Raw genomic sequence first — 18427 nt, 5'->3', positions numbered from 1 at the left:
TTTATTGGGGTTTTTCCCCTTTTCCCTTTTAGCTTTATATTCTCTTCCCTTGTTATTTCCCTTATTGTTATTATTATTAGTGGTCATAGTTTTTTATGGTATCTTAGTTACTGCACTGTTCTTATTTCAACCTGTGGGATTTATATTCTTTCTATTCTCCTCCACGTCCTGCCCAGAGGAGAGGGGGCAGCGTGTGTGCGCACGTGTGAGTGAATGGCTGCATGTTGCTGAGTTCCTGGCTGGCCTTAAATCAGGACAAGATAAATAAATTAGGGATAAGACCAACTGGATGCCTATTCCTCATATAAAACTAATTAAAAAAAAGAAAGGATAAAGGATGCACAAATAATATCTATTTTACAGGGAAAATACACATGGGCAATTAATTAACCCAACAGGTGTGAATAAATGGAAAATCCCCTTGGTAAAAAAAAGGACACCTTAAACGGAGGTCAGATTTGGAACTGTTCTCTCTATTCAACAGCAGCTTTTTAATAAGAAGGAGTACCAAATTTCAACAGTTTACCTTGAAATCAATTGTACTGGTCACTCTTTATAAATACCCATCTCTCTTAGGAAACTGACACTACTGCTTCGACAAGCTTCCTTTTCCCCTCAGTAGATTCAGTTTACTTTATCATTCTACAGTTTCAGGTCACAGTTTGCTTTCTTCTGAGGTGTACTGAAGAACATGATCTCAACAGCCACAATAATCCAGATACAGCACAGCCATCTAACACATATAAGAAGGAACAGTATCCAGTCCCCAAATATCTGGATTCTCTGCTCTTAAGCCATTATCCTAGGAGTAAAGTAAAAGCTGACTTCCACATTAAGGAATTACCACAGCTTTGTGCCTCCTCTCAGCTCTGACCCAGAACATGGGTCGTTTCCAGCAACTTGTACAAACTGTCTTAGGATGCAGAAGATGCAAATCCAATAGTCTAACAAAGAACTTGCGTGCCCTATTTATGACAAAAGTAAATAAGAAGAATCACCACTCTGTAGTCATTCCAACATTTTCAGAAAGACTTGTCTTTAGAAATGACCCTCTTTATAGCACTGTAAGTGGAATTAATGTATTATGCATAGACAATAGCTCATTAAAAAAGCAACTGAAAAGCCAGTGTTCTGCTTAAGTTCTATCACCTTATGCTCAGAAACTTCCAGAGTTGTCCAATTCCAATTCAAATACACTATGTTCTCTTTTGATTGACAAGCAAGGCCTGACCTTAAAAAAGCAATAACTAGGGGACAGCTTTCAGTGCATGCTGTGTTATGTATAAATATTTAGTGTCAAAGAATATGGGCTAAATTAAGAGTAAATAAAAAACATGAGACTGCCTACCCAAAACATTCTGTTGACCTCTCTTGTTTATAAAGGAAAAATCAAAAATGTCACGATCTTTGCATGTATACACGCAAAGCCAGAAATTACAAGGCAGTGTATATTGTTATTTCTCAGACTGAGGGACAGGAACGAGCCTGCTTCTTCCATTCACTCTTACTAATCTCAAAATGAAACAAGAGATAATGCAAAACAAGCCAAATAACATACAGCAGTTGATATTCCGCATGTATAATTCAGAAGCTGGATTTTATTTCCATAAGCTTAACTAAAAAGGCTTTCCACAGTTTCATTTTAAAGAAAAATAAATCAACCAGTTCACTTAGAAAGTTATGAAGCTACAGTACCGATTCATCTACACATTACACTTAGACACCAGTTTCCCCTTCCACTACTTTTCACTAAATTGAAATACGTTTTTTTTGCTGCACCGCTTTAGAGGCCTCTAAAGAGTTTCTGTGTCAGTCCAGATTCATATATAGATCTATATGGCTATGTGTTTAAATGCAATAATATAATTATGCACAATACTGCCACTTTCATCAGATGTTTGCTTTTGTAGCCAAATTTCAAAGTGCTTCATGTTCAATTTGGATTTAGATGAAATACAATTTCTAAACTTGGGGGGTTTATTTTAAATGTCGACATCCCTTTATTTGATTCCTTGGGAAAGCCAAGAAATTCATTTGCAGGAGAGAAAAAAAGCTGATAATGAATTAATTTTGAAAGTATGCTCTGAAGATCAGATTTAACAAATAGAATGTTAACAGTAAATATATTTAGGAAGCTAAGGAAAGAAGAAACAATGGGGTACACAAAACTTCACAAGGATCTTATATTTAGATCTTTAAATTAATAATATTTTATAAACCACCAGGAGTACTCATTTAAGTGTTGGGTATATGCTTTCAGATGGCCACAGCTCTAAAACTGTGCAAGTGGCTGCTTATACATTTAGAAATTTACAACTGCAGAGATGAAATGAAGAAAGGGGGCCAGGGCATAAGGAAACCATTCAGCCTTCTTGGGCTAACTAAACATCTCCACCCTTCCCCCTTTCTTAATGACTTTGACAAGTATGAAGAAGAGCAGTGATTTAAGGTCAGAAGCACAAAGGCACGCCCCAAACCCATGGCAAGCAGCTGTGCCTTCATGTGCTGCCAGCCAGCCACTTGTCCCCTCTGTCAGTCCTTACCCAAAACCACTGCCTGCCTCCATATGCAACAGGGCAGACAGGGAACCCCGCAAGGCTCCCAGCAGAGCATACATCACCCCATCCCACCTGCAAACTCATTTCAGACCTTGGCCAGAATCCCTCCTGCAGCCTTTGGGGAAAGGCCCAAATAGGTACCAGACAGGTGGATTGTAGCAGCTTGTTTTCCTTTTATCTAAAGTTTACAGCAGAACAGTCACCTTCGGCTCCTTGCAGTCTCATGGGCCTTTCTCACACTGAACAGCTTCCCATCATGCTCCACCTTATGGTTTTAGCTTTTATCCAGATTTCTTTTATTTCATGTGCTCATCAGGCAATGCTTTTAAGTTGGACATCTGTATACAGGAGCTGAAGAGCTCATTTATAGGGACAATTAAACTGGGTGGTAGCACAGAATGATCATTGCTTTTCCATCAGGCTGTGAAACAAAACCAAGCTAAGTGACATCTGTTTCAGCCCCAAATTTAGTCATAACAGAAATAAACCTAGAAGGTGACTAGGTATTCCTGTATTTACTAGAGCTGAAATCCTGTATTTACTAGAGCTGAATTTCCCCACTAATGAAAGCTCACCACCTCCTCCCCAGCCATTCTTCATACAGGTTAGTTCCACATATGGCTCTGCATTTTATTGTGAGACTACTTTGCCTGGTTGTCTTTCCTTGTCTTATTGTATAACTTATATTCATTGCAAGATTTAAAATACAACAAATAGAGCAAAAAAAGGCTGAAATAATTGCTATTTAAACCGTGCAGACTCATGTCAGAACACTCTAGGGAAGGCACAGACTGCAACCTGGACTGTACTTTGCTTTCCTTCATAGCTACACATGCAGCCAAAATCCAAGCATGCTTTGGACCAAGACACAACCTTGATAATATGAAAACAAGACAAATATTTAAATCTGCAGAAGCTCTTGAACCACAAGTGTTTCTGTAAATGCACAGTTGTGTGTTACAACTAAATAGACAAAAGAAGGTAAAAATGCAGATCCAACTATTTCCAGTGAAAATATATGTTTCTAAACTTAAAATCACTAAACCTGAACATCCAACTTTTTCTTTTTCTTTTTTTTTTTTTTGTTGTTTAGTTTAATTTAAACCCACTCTTTCAATCCCAGAGTTTTTCACCCTCAAACCCAGGAAGAACTGCAAGAACATAAAAAAAAAAAAGTAATAAAAGAAACTGAGATGAACATTCAAATATGGGGATTTGCAAAGTACACATTCACTTGGATGAATGGCAGAGGAAAAGTCAGCAATTTGTTAGAATTTCAGCTATTACACACACTATACTTGAGAACTTTGTTTTCAGTAGAGCCTTCATCATCTCTCAGCGGGAGGTGTTGTACACTGTCTTTACTGAAGTGAAAGACAAACAACCTGTGCACAGTCTACCACTCCTTTATCACCACTAGGGACTTACTCATCCAGAGCCTTCTTGGCACTCCCAGTTCATGATACAGCACCACATCACCTCACCTATGGATCAGACATTGCTCATCCAGACATTGCTCACCTATCACACAGAGTAATGCAATAGCACAACACTGGGAGAAAAATACACATTCCTTCTGCACTACTGATGGAGAACAAAGATTGAGGAGTGATCAACAGAACTGCTCAGCCTCTGAGCAGAAGTGGTAAGAAAGCCATCAGCTCCCAGCTCTCTCTAGTATCTTGCACTAATGATCTGTTGCGTTTGGAGGACAGAGAGGAAATTTGATAGATGAGCTTCAACAGATGAACGACTCGGAGCAAAAAGAGATAAAACAACAGAAGAGATGAAGAAAATCACACCTTCACTTTGGATTTGTTGGTTTTGTTGTTGGCTTTTCCCCTACTTCTTAACACATTTGGTCAACACTGACTTTTGGATGCAAACAGTTGTATCCTGTCCATGTGCACAGTACTCAGCAAACGTATTAGCACAGCATCAAGTGATGGATATTGGCTGTTATCTCTGTGCAATAGGGAAGGATTTTTCACTTTGGGCCTCTCATTCCCAACCTGCTGCTGATGTTAAGAAATACTGTATTTGTTTTCACATTTTGAGAGTCAGGAATTTTGAGTTCTTTCACAGAGATTTTATTTTTTATTGCACTAAAGTTTCACTAGCTGCACTGCTGAAGAAAGTCAGACTCTCTTGCATGGTATCCAGTGAAAGCACAAGAGGAAATAAGAATATAAAGAAATACAAGCTATACTATCAAAACATAAGAAACAGCTTTCTTACTATTAGGGTGATCAAACACTAGAAGAGGTTGCCCAGAAAGGTTGTGCACCCTCTGTCCTTGGAGATATACATACTCAAAACCCAGCTGGACACAGACCTGAATAACCTGCTCTCATTGACCCTGCTTTGACCAGAAAGGTTGGACTAGATGCCCTCCAGATGTACTTTTTAACCTCAGCTGTTCTGTGATACCAGGAAAGTCACGAATTTTACACACTACCCAGGACAGAAATAACACATACGATTTTTATTTTATATTGTGCTCTGTTTGGGTACGATTCCTGTACATTATTTCGACATCACATGACAACCTGCCAGCAGTGAGTTACTATTACAAAAGAAACTGATGTATGTAAATTTCGGGGGTTAAATTTTCATTAATCTATCTCTTATAAAAACATTTTCTGCATCAAAACACTCTGTTTCGTCACCTGTGGATAACACACTCTCATTCTCCCTTCCTCTCAGTCTACATGAAATTACATCTGAAATGACAAAAATTGTGACTGCCTCACTGAAAAAGGCCCTGCTTCAATAAACTTGGATGAAGAAATATTCATGGCTACTGAATCCTTCAGAACTTTTGTTTAAAGTATTGCATTTTTATTTTGAAAGCAGAAAGCTGCATTCATTATGTGGGAGGGTTTAAAACCTATCAATCATGACAAAGTTGCCAGGTTTTTGAATTTACCATGTACTTCTCCTTAGCTGATTCTGTTGTATTACAGCACTTTAACAACATTGTTCATCTGGTACATGCTACTTCCCTTCTGCAGGAGTACAAAGCAAGGTTCCCAAGAAACATTAGCAACACTTCAGTCTCTTGTTCCCAGAATGATGCTCATCCTTTTAGTCCAATCTTCCCTCATCAATTTAATTGATTGACACTGTGCAATTCAGACTCCCTGGCTGTAAAACGACACTAACACACGGAGTTATAATACAGGGCTCTACAATCCTCTGAGTTACAATCTATTGAAACACCATGCCATGGTGACAGTGACAAAGCAAACTTCACTAAACTGTGTTTAAATAGACTCAAGTCTGAACTAAACTAATTTTCACTTTAAATCTGAATTTGACACTGACACACCATTATTGTTGAAGCTTTTCATATAATGCATGCATACATTTCTCCTATCTAGACATACTTCATTAGAGAAGTATTTTTTCATTCTGTTTACAAAGAGGATTAGAAAGCATTGTGTCTTCCACATAAATATAAAAACCTACAATCCAGCAATTTTGTACTCATCAGTCTCCACCCATAGGAACAGCAAAATACCTGCAAGAAGAGATCTGCTCTTCACAGGTAAAGGATTTGACACTAGATGAGACTTAGATCACTCCCATGCAGTTTCAAATTCTTCCTCTGCAGTTTACAGAGCCTAAAAAGACTAGGTTTCCAAGTAGGAAGAAAGCATACCCTAAGAATAGTTATTCCTACAAGGCATGTCTATTTTCAACTTGAAAATACATATATGGGTGAACCTATTTCAAAACAAGCAAAAAACATGGCTGCTGACTAAAGGGAAAAGGCAAAAAGAGAAGGTAAAAATTATGTGCCAAGTACACTCAGCTACGTGTTTGCTGTTGCTGATCCACCCCGCAGAGCACGTTGCACGCCATTTGCTTTGCTCCAGGTGGGTGAACCCAGGAATAAGAGGCACAGAAGACCATGCACAATCTTTTTTCCCTTTCATTGCTCTCTTTTGAGCTCTCGTTTTTACTGTACATTGTCGCTTCATTCTATTGTACCAAAGCTGTTTCCTCTGATGCAACAATATAAGAATCAAATCCAGACAAGTCACAATGGAAAGTTTTTTATAAACCGGTTAGCCATGGCATATCCCTGTATTAAGCAAGGCAGGTTAACTAGATAAGCTTTGTGTCTTTCAGAGAAGGAGGATCAAAGCAGATACCTAATTTGTAATGATATACAATTCATCAACGCAAATGGAGATGCAAATTAAAAAAAAAAAAAACACACTGAAAATATACGGGATAACTAATTTACAGTTATTATAAAATGCAACATATCTGGGTGGCCGTCTTTATATTCTTCCAATACAGTAACACAAACATCTACGGGAAAAGGTAATTTTCATTGATGCATCTCACACCTATTAGGGGCAGCTAGTTATGCCAATAGGCTTTGGTACTTTCATTAAAAATGTGACTCAAATTAAGACTATCAAAAAAACATTTTACTGCAGTGGGAAAAAAGCACACGCGATATGCTTCAGTTGCATACAATCTGTTCAGCTGTACAGTTCAACACAATTCAAACAAAATTACAGCTTGCAAATCAGGTATTACTGCAGGACTTCGAGAAAGTATTTTTACTATGAGATTTCTCCTTGTTTCATTAGAAAGGCTTAAGGAAGCAAAAGAGGATTAAGTCAAGCCATGAGTCTCCAGGTAATACAGATACATCTCTCATACACACAAAAGTATCTGAAAGTGATTTTAATATTCAGTCTAAGAAAAATGCCAGTAAGTGAATCTGCCAACTAAAGCTGCTGATAATCACGAGCCAATTTGGTGAATACTTGCACAGATGAGGAGACCTAATCATTTGGCTGAGACCACTCATGGAAAGGATACAGAAGGACGAGGTCAGGAGTTACTTAGCTGAATACAGTTAACAACATTACGATAACTTCTAAATAATCAATAATAAGTACTCTGGGACACAGAACATCTGGTTTCAAGTTGCGCTTACAAGTTAGTAACAGAGAAACCAGAAATTAGTGAGATTTCAATTCTAAGGAAACAGAGTGTATTGTGATATCCTGACAGTAGATATGATGTTTCCTTATGATGAGATGATATGAAGGATGGATGACAGATCACATCCAGTTTAGTGCAAGGGTTTCATATCAAAACATCCTACTTACTGTAGTAGGAATGCATCTCAAGCTCAACACACTTTCAAATCCTTGAAAGACTTACTCAGGCCTCTTCACACCAAACTCTCCTTCTCTGGTCATTTTCTTTACCTAATGTTCTGCTTCATCTACCCTAATAACTATAGGTATCACTAAAGTTTCTTCGACAGGATCCTTCAAACATCCCACATTTTTCCCCCTCCCAGTGCCCTTTTCCCTTTCTGTTTGCCCAGAAGTACTGGCATATGTCCTGGTTCCTCACAGCCTTTGGTGCATGGCAGCACTCCACCCCTTCATTTCATCTCAAATTGGGCATCTGCCCATTTTCCTGCCATTCCAAATTTTTCTTACCCAAAATGAAACAAATACCAATAAGGAGTCTTCTCTCGCTTGCCCCCGAGAAACAAATCCCTTCTGCCAGATACATGCAGTTTCCGTTTGCTAATTCCTCCAAAAATTGGAAAGGGTTTCTACCTGTCAATTATTTTTCTTTAGAGGTGACGGGCTGAAAGCAATGTCACTTCTTAGAGTCAGTAGGTGGATGAAGCTTTTGGCAACACTCCCAGAAACCCTTTTCTTGTTTCTGCAAGATACTGCTGGGGCAAAGTTGCTAATCTACAACTGCGCTGCAAATCTCAGCCCAAGAACATATGTTCTTGTGCTGTCAAGAAAGAGAACTGCAGTGAAAACATTACATAGTGCCAACCGCCCACAAAGATATATGGGTGCTCAAGCCCAATGCACTGAGCAGAAAATTAAGATTGTTCTCGTTGCTTTGCTTGAAACGTCTGTGTCATCTATAATCAACGAAACAGTCTGGAACAAAGCACAGCCACCTCCTTTTGTTATTCGAGTAGCTGAAGAAAATAACCAAACATAAGAAAAGTAGTGAGGACTTGATACAGTCCAAATAACAAAAAAATATTTGTAAAAATGCAGTGTTAATACTTTGGTAAATGATTGCTGACAGATACTTCGAAAATGCGCATTTTGGAATAATACTACAAATGAAATTGTTCCTAATATTTGGAAAGGAGAGGAGAATTCTTAATATCCATTCCTAAGAGAAATAGGATTCACTATAAAATCTTGATTTGCACGAAGAAATCAAGCTGCTGAAAACTTGAAAAACCAGTCTAGCATAAATGAACTTGAGATTAATTCACAACATATGTTGCACAAGCAATTATTATTTAATTCCAGTTATCTATTAAAAATAGTGCACTAAGTGATCTCCTCTATTCAAAGGACTGATGCATAGAGTGTGCAAAAATGGTAAAAGAAATTATCAGTATCTATTGTGCTAACTAACCTATATTGATTCTTTTTCATCTCTTTGATTTAATGTTCTCTTGTGTCTTGCCTACCATCGCTACATGAGATAACATGAATTCCCTCCCAGTTTGGTCACCATACTCCAGTAGACATGAAATATTTTCATGAAAATCAAGAGTAAGTATATGCTGAACAGCTAATGATGCAAAAAGACTAGTGTGAAAGATTTGCTGCTGTTCAATTCTCCCCAATTTCTCCTAACTTCAGACACTCAAAGAAATCTGATTATGCTATGTATGGCCCTTCATATCTATGCTTGTGGAGTAATGAAGTGCAGACTCATTAGGATTTCAGAAAAATTAACTGAAAATGTTAATACTTCAAATGGATTATATTATCATTTTTACTCTCCAAATTAGAATACTATAAAAGATATTTTCCAAAACAACATGCGCTTCTGTGCCACATCAGTGCAAGTGACAGAAAATACACCATTACCTACCTGAAATCCTGATAAGCAGAGACCTAACAATACCATGTTAAACTGACACCTCTGTAAGAACGCGGACCTCAGTCCCTAGAAGTACTGTGTTTTTATAGATGTTTTTGAAATTACCAAAAGACCCCTGAATATAGTTGAGTTCATTAGCAGCATGTAAAAACTTCTTTATTTGGGGTGTGAGTCATGGATGCAGAGTCTTAGTTTGTGTTAATACCACACAGAACTAATATCATTAAAGAAAAAAAAAAATTAATATCTATAATAAACTGCATATTTTCTAAGAGGAATGTGTCCTGCACAGTCAGAATGGTAACCAAAAGTGCAACTTCTTTCAAAAAGTACTCATTTCTATTGGAGCACATATGTATATTTTTCCTTTTAAGTCTGTCACAAGCTACCATCACAACTATGGGCAATGTCAGGGGCTGTACAAAAGAGAGTGTTTCTTCCATTTTTTTTTTTTCATAATGCACGGAGAAGAGAGCTTCCTGATGACTTCTCGAACTAATAATATAATACACAAAGAGATACTGAAATCATATTTTAAAAATTAAGGAAAAAAAGGCTCTCTTTACATTTCACTGTTTTAGTTTTAAGAATGTTATCAAGAAGAGAGAGCATTTGCAATTTGTATTTTGTATTACTTGACTAGTTCCTCAGAAAGTACAAACTGGCAATGCTGTGTCAGAAAGACAGACCAGACCAGCTGGCATGCAAATTATTCATTGACATTAGGACTTCTATGGAGATCAGAAAAATCATTATAGGCATGCCCTTTTTGCATTCAAAGAAAATGTGTGACAGCATTTACGCCCTGCTTTGCAGAATAACGAGCAATCAGAGCTTCAACTACAGTTAACGGCAAAAAAATCAAGTTTTTGGAGCCCCTGCTGTGGGCACCACCCAGTTTCCAAAGGGCAGGATACACATGCAACTAAATACACTCCTCAGATAATGATGGAGTTCGGTGGCCAAGGTCAGAAAACTCAAGTTTAAACCAAGAGCAGGTGAGAGAAGAATAAAATAACAATTCAAGATTCGTGCGCATTTGTCACTTATTGGATAAAGAGTGGGGAAGAAATATACCTTTCTTTCATGAGCACTGGGTACGCCGGGGGTGTTCTGCTTGAGAAAGCCTGCTGTTGTGGACCACCTTGTAGGGTTCTTACGTGAAGGCTCTTCTGAAGAAAAATTTGTGTCACTTACAGAGGTTGAGAGGCCAATCAGTGCAGGGTCACTACTACGTCGGACATGAAGAGGCATATCTGAAGAATAAAACAGACAGTAAATAAACACTGACTAGATTTAAAATGTTTTTCACATAGGAAAAATATTTTTTCAAGCTCTGGATGGGTGGTTTTGACCAAATGTGGTATCACAGAGTGAGGAATTACTGACCCCAGCATAGCTCCTCAAGGACAAGGCCTGTTTCCTCAAAACCACAGCCTTGCCGCTTGACCACAGGAGGAGAAAATGAGGGCAAAACCTCAGCTCTTTGAATCTAGCACAGCTTGCTGGTTTTCCAAGTATAACACAGCCTTGCTACTATCTGTGGGTTGTGTAAAATTAAAAACCAGCATAAGCTTGAACAACTAGGAGGCTAAGGTGATTTACAGGTATTTGAAACAGCAAGTAGCCAAAGGCCTAAAGTCAACAACCTGGTAACAAAGAACTGGACTAGGATGACTGCCCATGGAGGTGGGTTGGAACTAGATGATCTTTAAGGTCCTTTCCAACCCTAACTGTTCTATGATTCTATGACTTTTCCACCACTGCACTGCCACAGCTACAGCAAGGTCACTGCCAACACAATACAGAAAGAAGCTGCCTCTCTGCAGCAAAAGGCAGCCCCCTCGCCTTCTAAAAAGTACTCTCCATTTCTTCCTCAAAACTTACAGAACTGACTGGTTCCTATTCTGCATTCTTGCTTTGCCTCTTTCCTGACAGCTGAAACAAGACGTGCTGATTTACCTTGATTCCCTTAGCCTTCCAGCTGGCATGAATGACAGGAGAAAAATATTTTATTAGTAATAAACAATGCAGCAGGCAGGTAGACTGCTTGGAAAGAGATAGGGTTTTTTAATATATGTAGAGGTCAAATCCATTCTCAAAGTTTGATGGCACATTACAGTTAGTTTCTCTTGAAATACAACTTAATTTTTTCCAATTTCATTTATTATCCTACAACAAGTATCCACACATCTATCGTCTCTTTGCACAAACAGACTGCCTGTATTTGTGACCTCTTGGCACTCTCCCACTCAGCATCAGAATGGAGGGGACGTGATTTATCCGTTATATTTCTCTTTAATGCTGCACTGGGAACCTTGAATGCAAAGCAGAAAAGGAAAAGGTGAAAACTATGGCACTAAGCAGCAGAATCAGTGGCAAAGGCATGATGGGCAACAGAATGAAAACCAGGACTATAATGGTTTGATGAAATGGCTCCCCACGAAGATGAAGGTGCATGTCTCACAATACCAGCAGGAAAACACAATGAGGGGATTTTGTTGAACAACTGGTCTTAAGTTTTACACTATATTTATGTTAATGCTAAGTATAATATTAAAATAAAGATTCTTATTTTGCATTGCATTGTAAAGACACTGAGAAATAGTAAGTCATGCTACGCAAAGAAAAGGTGTGAGAATTTTTTTTTATCAACAGGACTTGTGCTGCTGAGATAAGCACAAGTGTTAACATGACCAAATACTAAAGCAGTCATTCTATTTTATGTTCATTCTGATGAACAAGAATAATGAAGAATTAATGAATGTTTTTCCATCACATATGTAGTATTTTTCTTTCCTTTGAAAAAAGAAAAATACTTTTTTTTTCATTTTTATACCAAAGATATTCACAAGAGTCAATTTCCAGCAACTAAAATCCTTTCTTTTATAAATTATGTGTACACGTATTTATACACATACATATGTATATACATGTGTGTATAATGGAACTAGAAGTAATTAAAAGAATATTTTGGGAAAGATCACTTTAATTATGCAGAAAAGTATTTATGGTCTGAGTCAACTCTACTGAGATTTTGATTACTCAGTATATACTCATAAATGCATAATAGAGGGGTTTTCTTTGATTGCCTTGTCTTCAGATACTTCAAGTTTCATGAAGCAGCTGAAGGTAAAGCCTCTCATTTCCCCCTAGACGGTAAACATAATAACAGTGCACTATCAAATCGCAAGAGATCTGTGTAACAAAGGTGGCACAGCTGCAGTCCCAGCACCAGCCCCACAGCGCGTAATGAAGTGACCCATTAACAGCAGTGCCTGTGCTGCCAGCACAGCCCCGAACATACATTCTCATTTATTAGATTAGCCTGAGAAAGAAAGCGGCTCTGTAGTATGTTGTGCCACTTAAGAAAAGTACCAATCTATATTTGTTCCAAGCAGCAGCCCGTGCATATTATCCTGTTTGCTTCAGCTACCCACCCTACAACAGAATTACAATTTTCAAACATGAGTTCACTTGCTCCTTATGCTCGTGCATCTATATATATAAGCATGGCGATAGCAAAATGTTCTTGTAGCTTTACACTTTTTCTTCAAACTGCTTGACAAAACAAAAGTTCAGTTGGGTGAACTTCTGTACAAGAGGAGCCAAACTGACAAAAAAAAAAAGAAAGAAAGAAATAAACTGGAACACAGGTCTGCACTTCTGGAGAGAAGCAAGCAGTCATCACTACCTTGCCTTTTGCTTTGGAGTGAAAACCTGATAATTTGCACCATGGAAAGCAATAAAGAGTTTTCACAATACTGGAAGTTAATTATGCAATAGAATTCCCAAATGTTAATATGCTCCAGAGAAAACATTAACATGAGAAGTTTCTCTACAAAAATCTATTCACTGATGAGCCACGTTTAATATGTCCCACCTCGTTTTAGTAAGGTTTGTTATTGAGACATTGTCAGATATTTACTGAATGTCTCTCCAAGCCTTAAAAAAAAAAAGGTCTTTTGACATATAAAGATACAATGTGATCAATTTTAATCTCTCCATCTCTATATGAAAATGGTTACATAAATAAGTGATTTGCATTACTAAACAAACCTCACAAGAAAGAGAATTATAAAAGACAATAACTTCAGTGTGTTGGATCTTTGTATTTCCCAGTTAAACTAGAAGTTTATTTTATTTTTTGCTGGAATGGGACAAGCTCATGAAGCTAATGCTAATGTACACTGTTAGGCAACGGTCAACACTACTTCAGGTATTAATCCAAGAATTAAATCTTGTTCACACTGTGTTAACCACAAATTCTAAATACAATCTTCTGCATCCCTCTCTCCAATTCTATTCCTAGAGACTGTTCTAAATAGGTTTTGATATTCATTAAAATAACTACACAATTCAATGAAGAGTTTTTTCTAATATATTGTTGGCTACAATCTTCTGGTTTACCTGAATTTATACATTTGAAGAGGATATACTCTGAAATATTAAAAGGAAAATCAAAGGAAAGGAACTTAATAATTAAACCGCAAGATGAAGTACGCATGGGACCAATGCAATGTCACTGATTCCAGGATGATGGCTGATACCGTTTGAAGTCTGTGGTTTCTTTGAAGAGTGAATAAAACAGCAATGAACTCTAATCACAAGGCTTCAAATTCTCTGTGGCACTAATGCACTGTAAATATTGATTTGCTTCTGCAGCTAAGGTGCCTTTTAAATAAGCGCTTGAAACGGTAAATCTAATAATGAATTACAGGAAGCTTTAAAAGTCTAAGAATTAAGGAAAAATTAAATTAAAAATCATGAAAGTTACGACTAGCTCAGTTCTTGAGCCACATTCAAGGAACTGAGGTATTCAACCACAAGTCCAACACTCTGACTCCAGGAAGAATTATGTGTGACAGAGAATCCCATTAAATTATGTATATAGCCACAGTTCTGCTAGAAAATGTTTATTTGTAGGATAAATCCAAGCTGGATAACAAAATGTTCACATTCATAACCATGAAATTCTGACTGGAAGTCTCATTTTATTAAAAGCAACATCAGTTTCACTATAAATTATAAAAACAGCCAATACACATTTTATAACCATCTTTAAATGTTAGGAACACAGAGTTGTACCTTCCCTTCCTGCCAGCAATTCCATTTTTATTTTAAAAGGGTCATCACCTTCTCTGATTTTCAAATACACTCACGAGCCAAAGGATTTGAGGTTCTGGCAAATTTCATCCATAAAGCTGAATATGTCATCTTACATGCAGGCATTCAGCAGAAAAGCTTGTGCTCTCTCACAGCAGACCTAATATATACCTTCCCATACCAATTTCCTCTCAGATGGCAGCTTCGAGGGCTTGACTAGAAAAATACATACCTGTATTTATATAGCATAGCCAAGAAAATTTTATTCTGTGAAGATTTCAACTGATGCTTCAGCTCCTCAGCGCCACTCACAGTTTGCACTATTTGTTGTACAGCGAATTTAAGGCACCTCACACAGACAATCAGGCCCATGACCAGTGAGTAGATCTGAACAGGACTTATTTTTTCTCTCCACGCGCTATTCTCTGAGAAAACGGTGATTCAGTAAAACGGAAAAAAAAATCTGTGGGAAAGAGTAGCTTTCAACAAGAAGCTGCTCAGGTTAGACAAGAGTTCCTGAAAGCGAACACACAGGTATATATGTACATGAGAGTGTGTTGTGCACAAAAGACACAATTAGATCCTACCTCAGCATCAGGAAACCAGTCTGGGGATGGGAGACAAAGACACAACAGTTTTACTGCCTGTGTCTCCCATCCAGCTCATCATACCACTCAAATACTTGTTTACAATCCAAGAGAAAGGATGAACCAGGATCATCCTGGGGCTCAGGAAAGCAGGACTGCATCTTTCAGCTTGATGTACTTGAAATTATAGGTTAAGACTCTGTCTATATTTAACTGAAAACTCTCTTTAAAAATATTTAGACTAGCCTTGAGTTTCATGCTCCAGCACAGCTCCCCAAGCTCTGGTTCTAATTTCAGTAGGTTCAGTTCAGCTCCTTGTTCCACTCAGACACAGCAAGAGCCAAACATTCCTATGACCTTCAAAAACTCAAATTCCACAAATCCCTTTTCATTCTTGCAAACCTCTGGAGACAAGATGATGGTAACTTCCAAAGACTTCCACTGAGACCATTGTGAACTGGACCACAGATTGAAGAAAAACAGTTAGCGACAAAAACCAGCTGATTGGGAACTTATCTACAAACTGCACTAAACCCTAGCAGCAGCTAATACAAGCCAGCACTCTCCCTTGAATTAGAAAAAACATCAAAAACATTAGCAGTTTCAAGAGGTGAAGAAAATACTCTCTGGAAAACTGTATTGCCTGTCTTGCAGAAGCATCCACAGGCATGCAGAGATGCATGTGTAGATGGCTGCTGGAAGGGATGTAAAAGAGTAGCACAGCAAAGCTACCACCAATTGCAGATCTTTACAGAAAAACATTTTTGGTCATGACGGCAAAAGAGAAAGATATATATACACTACCAACTGTTTCTTCATAGCCCAGAGCAGTATTTTTCTTTCCCCTAGAATCTATTCCAGTTTTAACTGATGATTAGTTATTAAAACAATTTGTAGTATTTCCCAGAGTAAATGCTCTTTACTTGGTCAAAATCTTCAGAATTTTCTTTTTCTACATTTCTATCATTTTCACTAAGTTTACCCTGCTGTTACAGGTTATCTCCCCTTCACTTATAAAACCATCTTTTACTTTCACGTGTAACAGACAACTACAGCATTTCTCCCCTAACAGTGCACATAACTTCACCCCTGCCTTCTTAATTCTCCATTAATGTTCACTTTTGTAAATATTATTCTGTTCTTAACTTGCTCAGAAGACACCCAGAATAGTGTAAGTCTCTTATGAAATACCCTCAGTGCTGTCTTACAAATAGCATTCTCCCTCTCTTTTTTTTGAACTTTGACACTGGTACATAGTCAACAATAACCACATTTGGGTATTTTATTGTCATGGTATCAATCCGCAACATGCACAGAAATCCTAATTTTTTTTCTATAGGTTCACTTCAGCATCTTTGTCCTGTTAATTGCAGTATATGTTCAGTTTAGATCAATATTCTTATACATTAGCTTCTATTTAACCAGACTGAATTAAATTGCTTTTTCCCCAGTATGTTTTATTACATTTCTATTGGGTTATTTATCTTTCCCTCATTCATATTATTCTCCTTCCCTAGTTTATCAACATCTGGAAATTTAATTAACATACTATCTGCAGTACTGTTCCTCCCAGATTTAAAGAGGTTAAATAAAACTAACAGGAATCCTCATGACACCCTGCTGGACAGCACTGTCTAGCTAGATTAAAATTACCTCCAACTTTTAAGTTTTCTGCACTGATTTTCAAACCATGCTGAAGTGTTTATGACCGCATTAACTTGGAATTTCCAACACACATTTCTATCAAATGCTTTAACGTTTGCAAATATTACATCAATTGTGCATCACTCACCTACAAATGCCAACTACCTAGTGTTCATGACTCTCCATTCAGAATTACAAGAAAGCTGAAGATGTTCAAATAACTAGCATTTAGTTCAAATAGTTCAAACAGTTCAAACAACTAGCATTTCTCTGCCTGAAAATATGTTTATGCTTTAAAACATCAGCTTCCAAAATTAATATCTCTACATTCAGAACACTTGGTTTAATGACTAGACTGCCTTCCCTCTTACAGAGAAAAAAAAACAACACAGTAACTTCACACAAGTCCAGATATTTATAATTACTTCATGTACAAACCCAACTGTTTTCAGTTATTCTTCCAGTATTAATTTTCAAACAACAGCTTACGTATTTCCTCAATGTTATCAAATATTGTTCTCTGCTTTCTTATTTCTTTAGCTTTAAACCAGCATATTTATAAGCATTGCCACATTAAAATCATGAGAAAGCATGATTATTCTCTTTTCCTCATACCACTGTCTCATGCAGTTGGAGATCTCGCATGCAGTCAGCCACATCAGGAGCAGGGTGGAGGCTGTACCACTGCACTAAGAATGCATGTGTTCCAGCAGATGAATGAGGCAGGTCATGGGATTTTTAGATTCTGCCTCCAAAATCTGACAGGTGTGCATATGTCCCTAACCATAACATAAACATACAGAAAATACACTTGTCTATTTCAAATGTACAGAAAAAAAAACCACTGCATGCTAGCATATGTTTAAGAAATGCATGACACTGAATTAGCATGCCTATAATTAAAAACTCATAGAAAAGTTAAGATCATCTCTGGAAGAATGGATGACACTGAAAAAAAACCACAACCAAGCCACCAAAAAGTCATATTACAAAGAAAAAGAGTCCTTCCTTAGCTTCTTAGTATTATTTACAGTCTCTTTTAATAGAATCTAAGTTTTCCATTTTCCCAACCATGACTGCTCAATGACTTTGAAATTCAGAAATAAGAAAACATCAACCTGCCACAGTTATATTTTAATAATGAGATACTGTTAAATCCTTATCTTGAAAGGCCTTTAAAATAACAATCTTCTTTTTCTCTTTCTCTTATATCCTTTCTTCTTACTTTTGAATACTGAGATCCAGGAGGAAAAAGATGATTACACCTTGAAACTCAATTTAGACACTGACTTTTAAAGCTAATTAGAGAAAGAGCTTTAAAACCAAAATTAAAATTTAATTACCTGCACCCTCTTTGTCTTTCTCTGGGCTTTTTTCTAAAATGCAAATACCTTTGTATGCCAAAAGAAAAGACAAAAATGTCACATGTTATAAATGTTCTGCTCATCTCTGTCAAAAAATTATGTTCCAGTATGTTTTAATGAGCTGCAGTCTCAGGTTTTGGGGGGTACATGGATTTCCTTAAAACATGCTGGGTTACTTCTTTACCTGTTTTCACACTACTGCTACAAACATGGGAAAGATGCACTTCTAGTCCCCCAGATGTTGTGGTCTTTT

At 37.4% G+C, this 18427-nt stretch overlaps 1 protein-coding gene across 15 annotated transcripts in view; it reads right to left on the bottom strand.

Moving 5' to 3' along the window:
• The window catches only part of PARD3 (par-3 family cell polarity regulator), a 455098-nt gene that overhangs the window by 261472 nt on the left and 175199 nt on the right, over positions 1 to 18427 (bottom strand). For all 15 annotated transcript variants that reach the window (XM_062621555.1, XM_062621561.1, XM_062621556.1 and 12 more), the window contains exon 4: positions 10551 to 10729. In XM_062621555.1, coding sequence (XP_062477539.1) covers positions 10551 to 10729 — 179 coding nt within the window. The remainder of the gene's footprint in view (positions 1 to 10550; positions 10730 to 18427) is intronic.

This window comes from Pezoporus occidentalis, unplaced genomic scaffold (genome assembly GCF_034315485.1).
Source record: "Pezoporus occidentalis ecotype Australia unplaced genomic scaffold, CSIRO_AGI_Poc_V1 ctg23, whole genome shotgun sequence".
NCBI lineage: Eukaryota > Metazoa > Chordata > Aves > Psittaciformes > Psittacidae > Pezoporus > Pezoporus occidentalis.
This window is presented reverse-complemented; position numbering and strand designations above follow the sequence as displayed.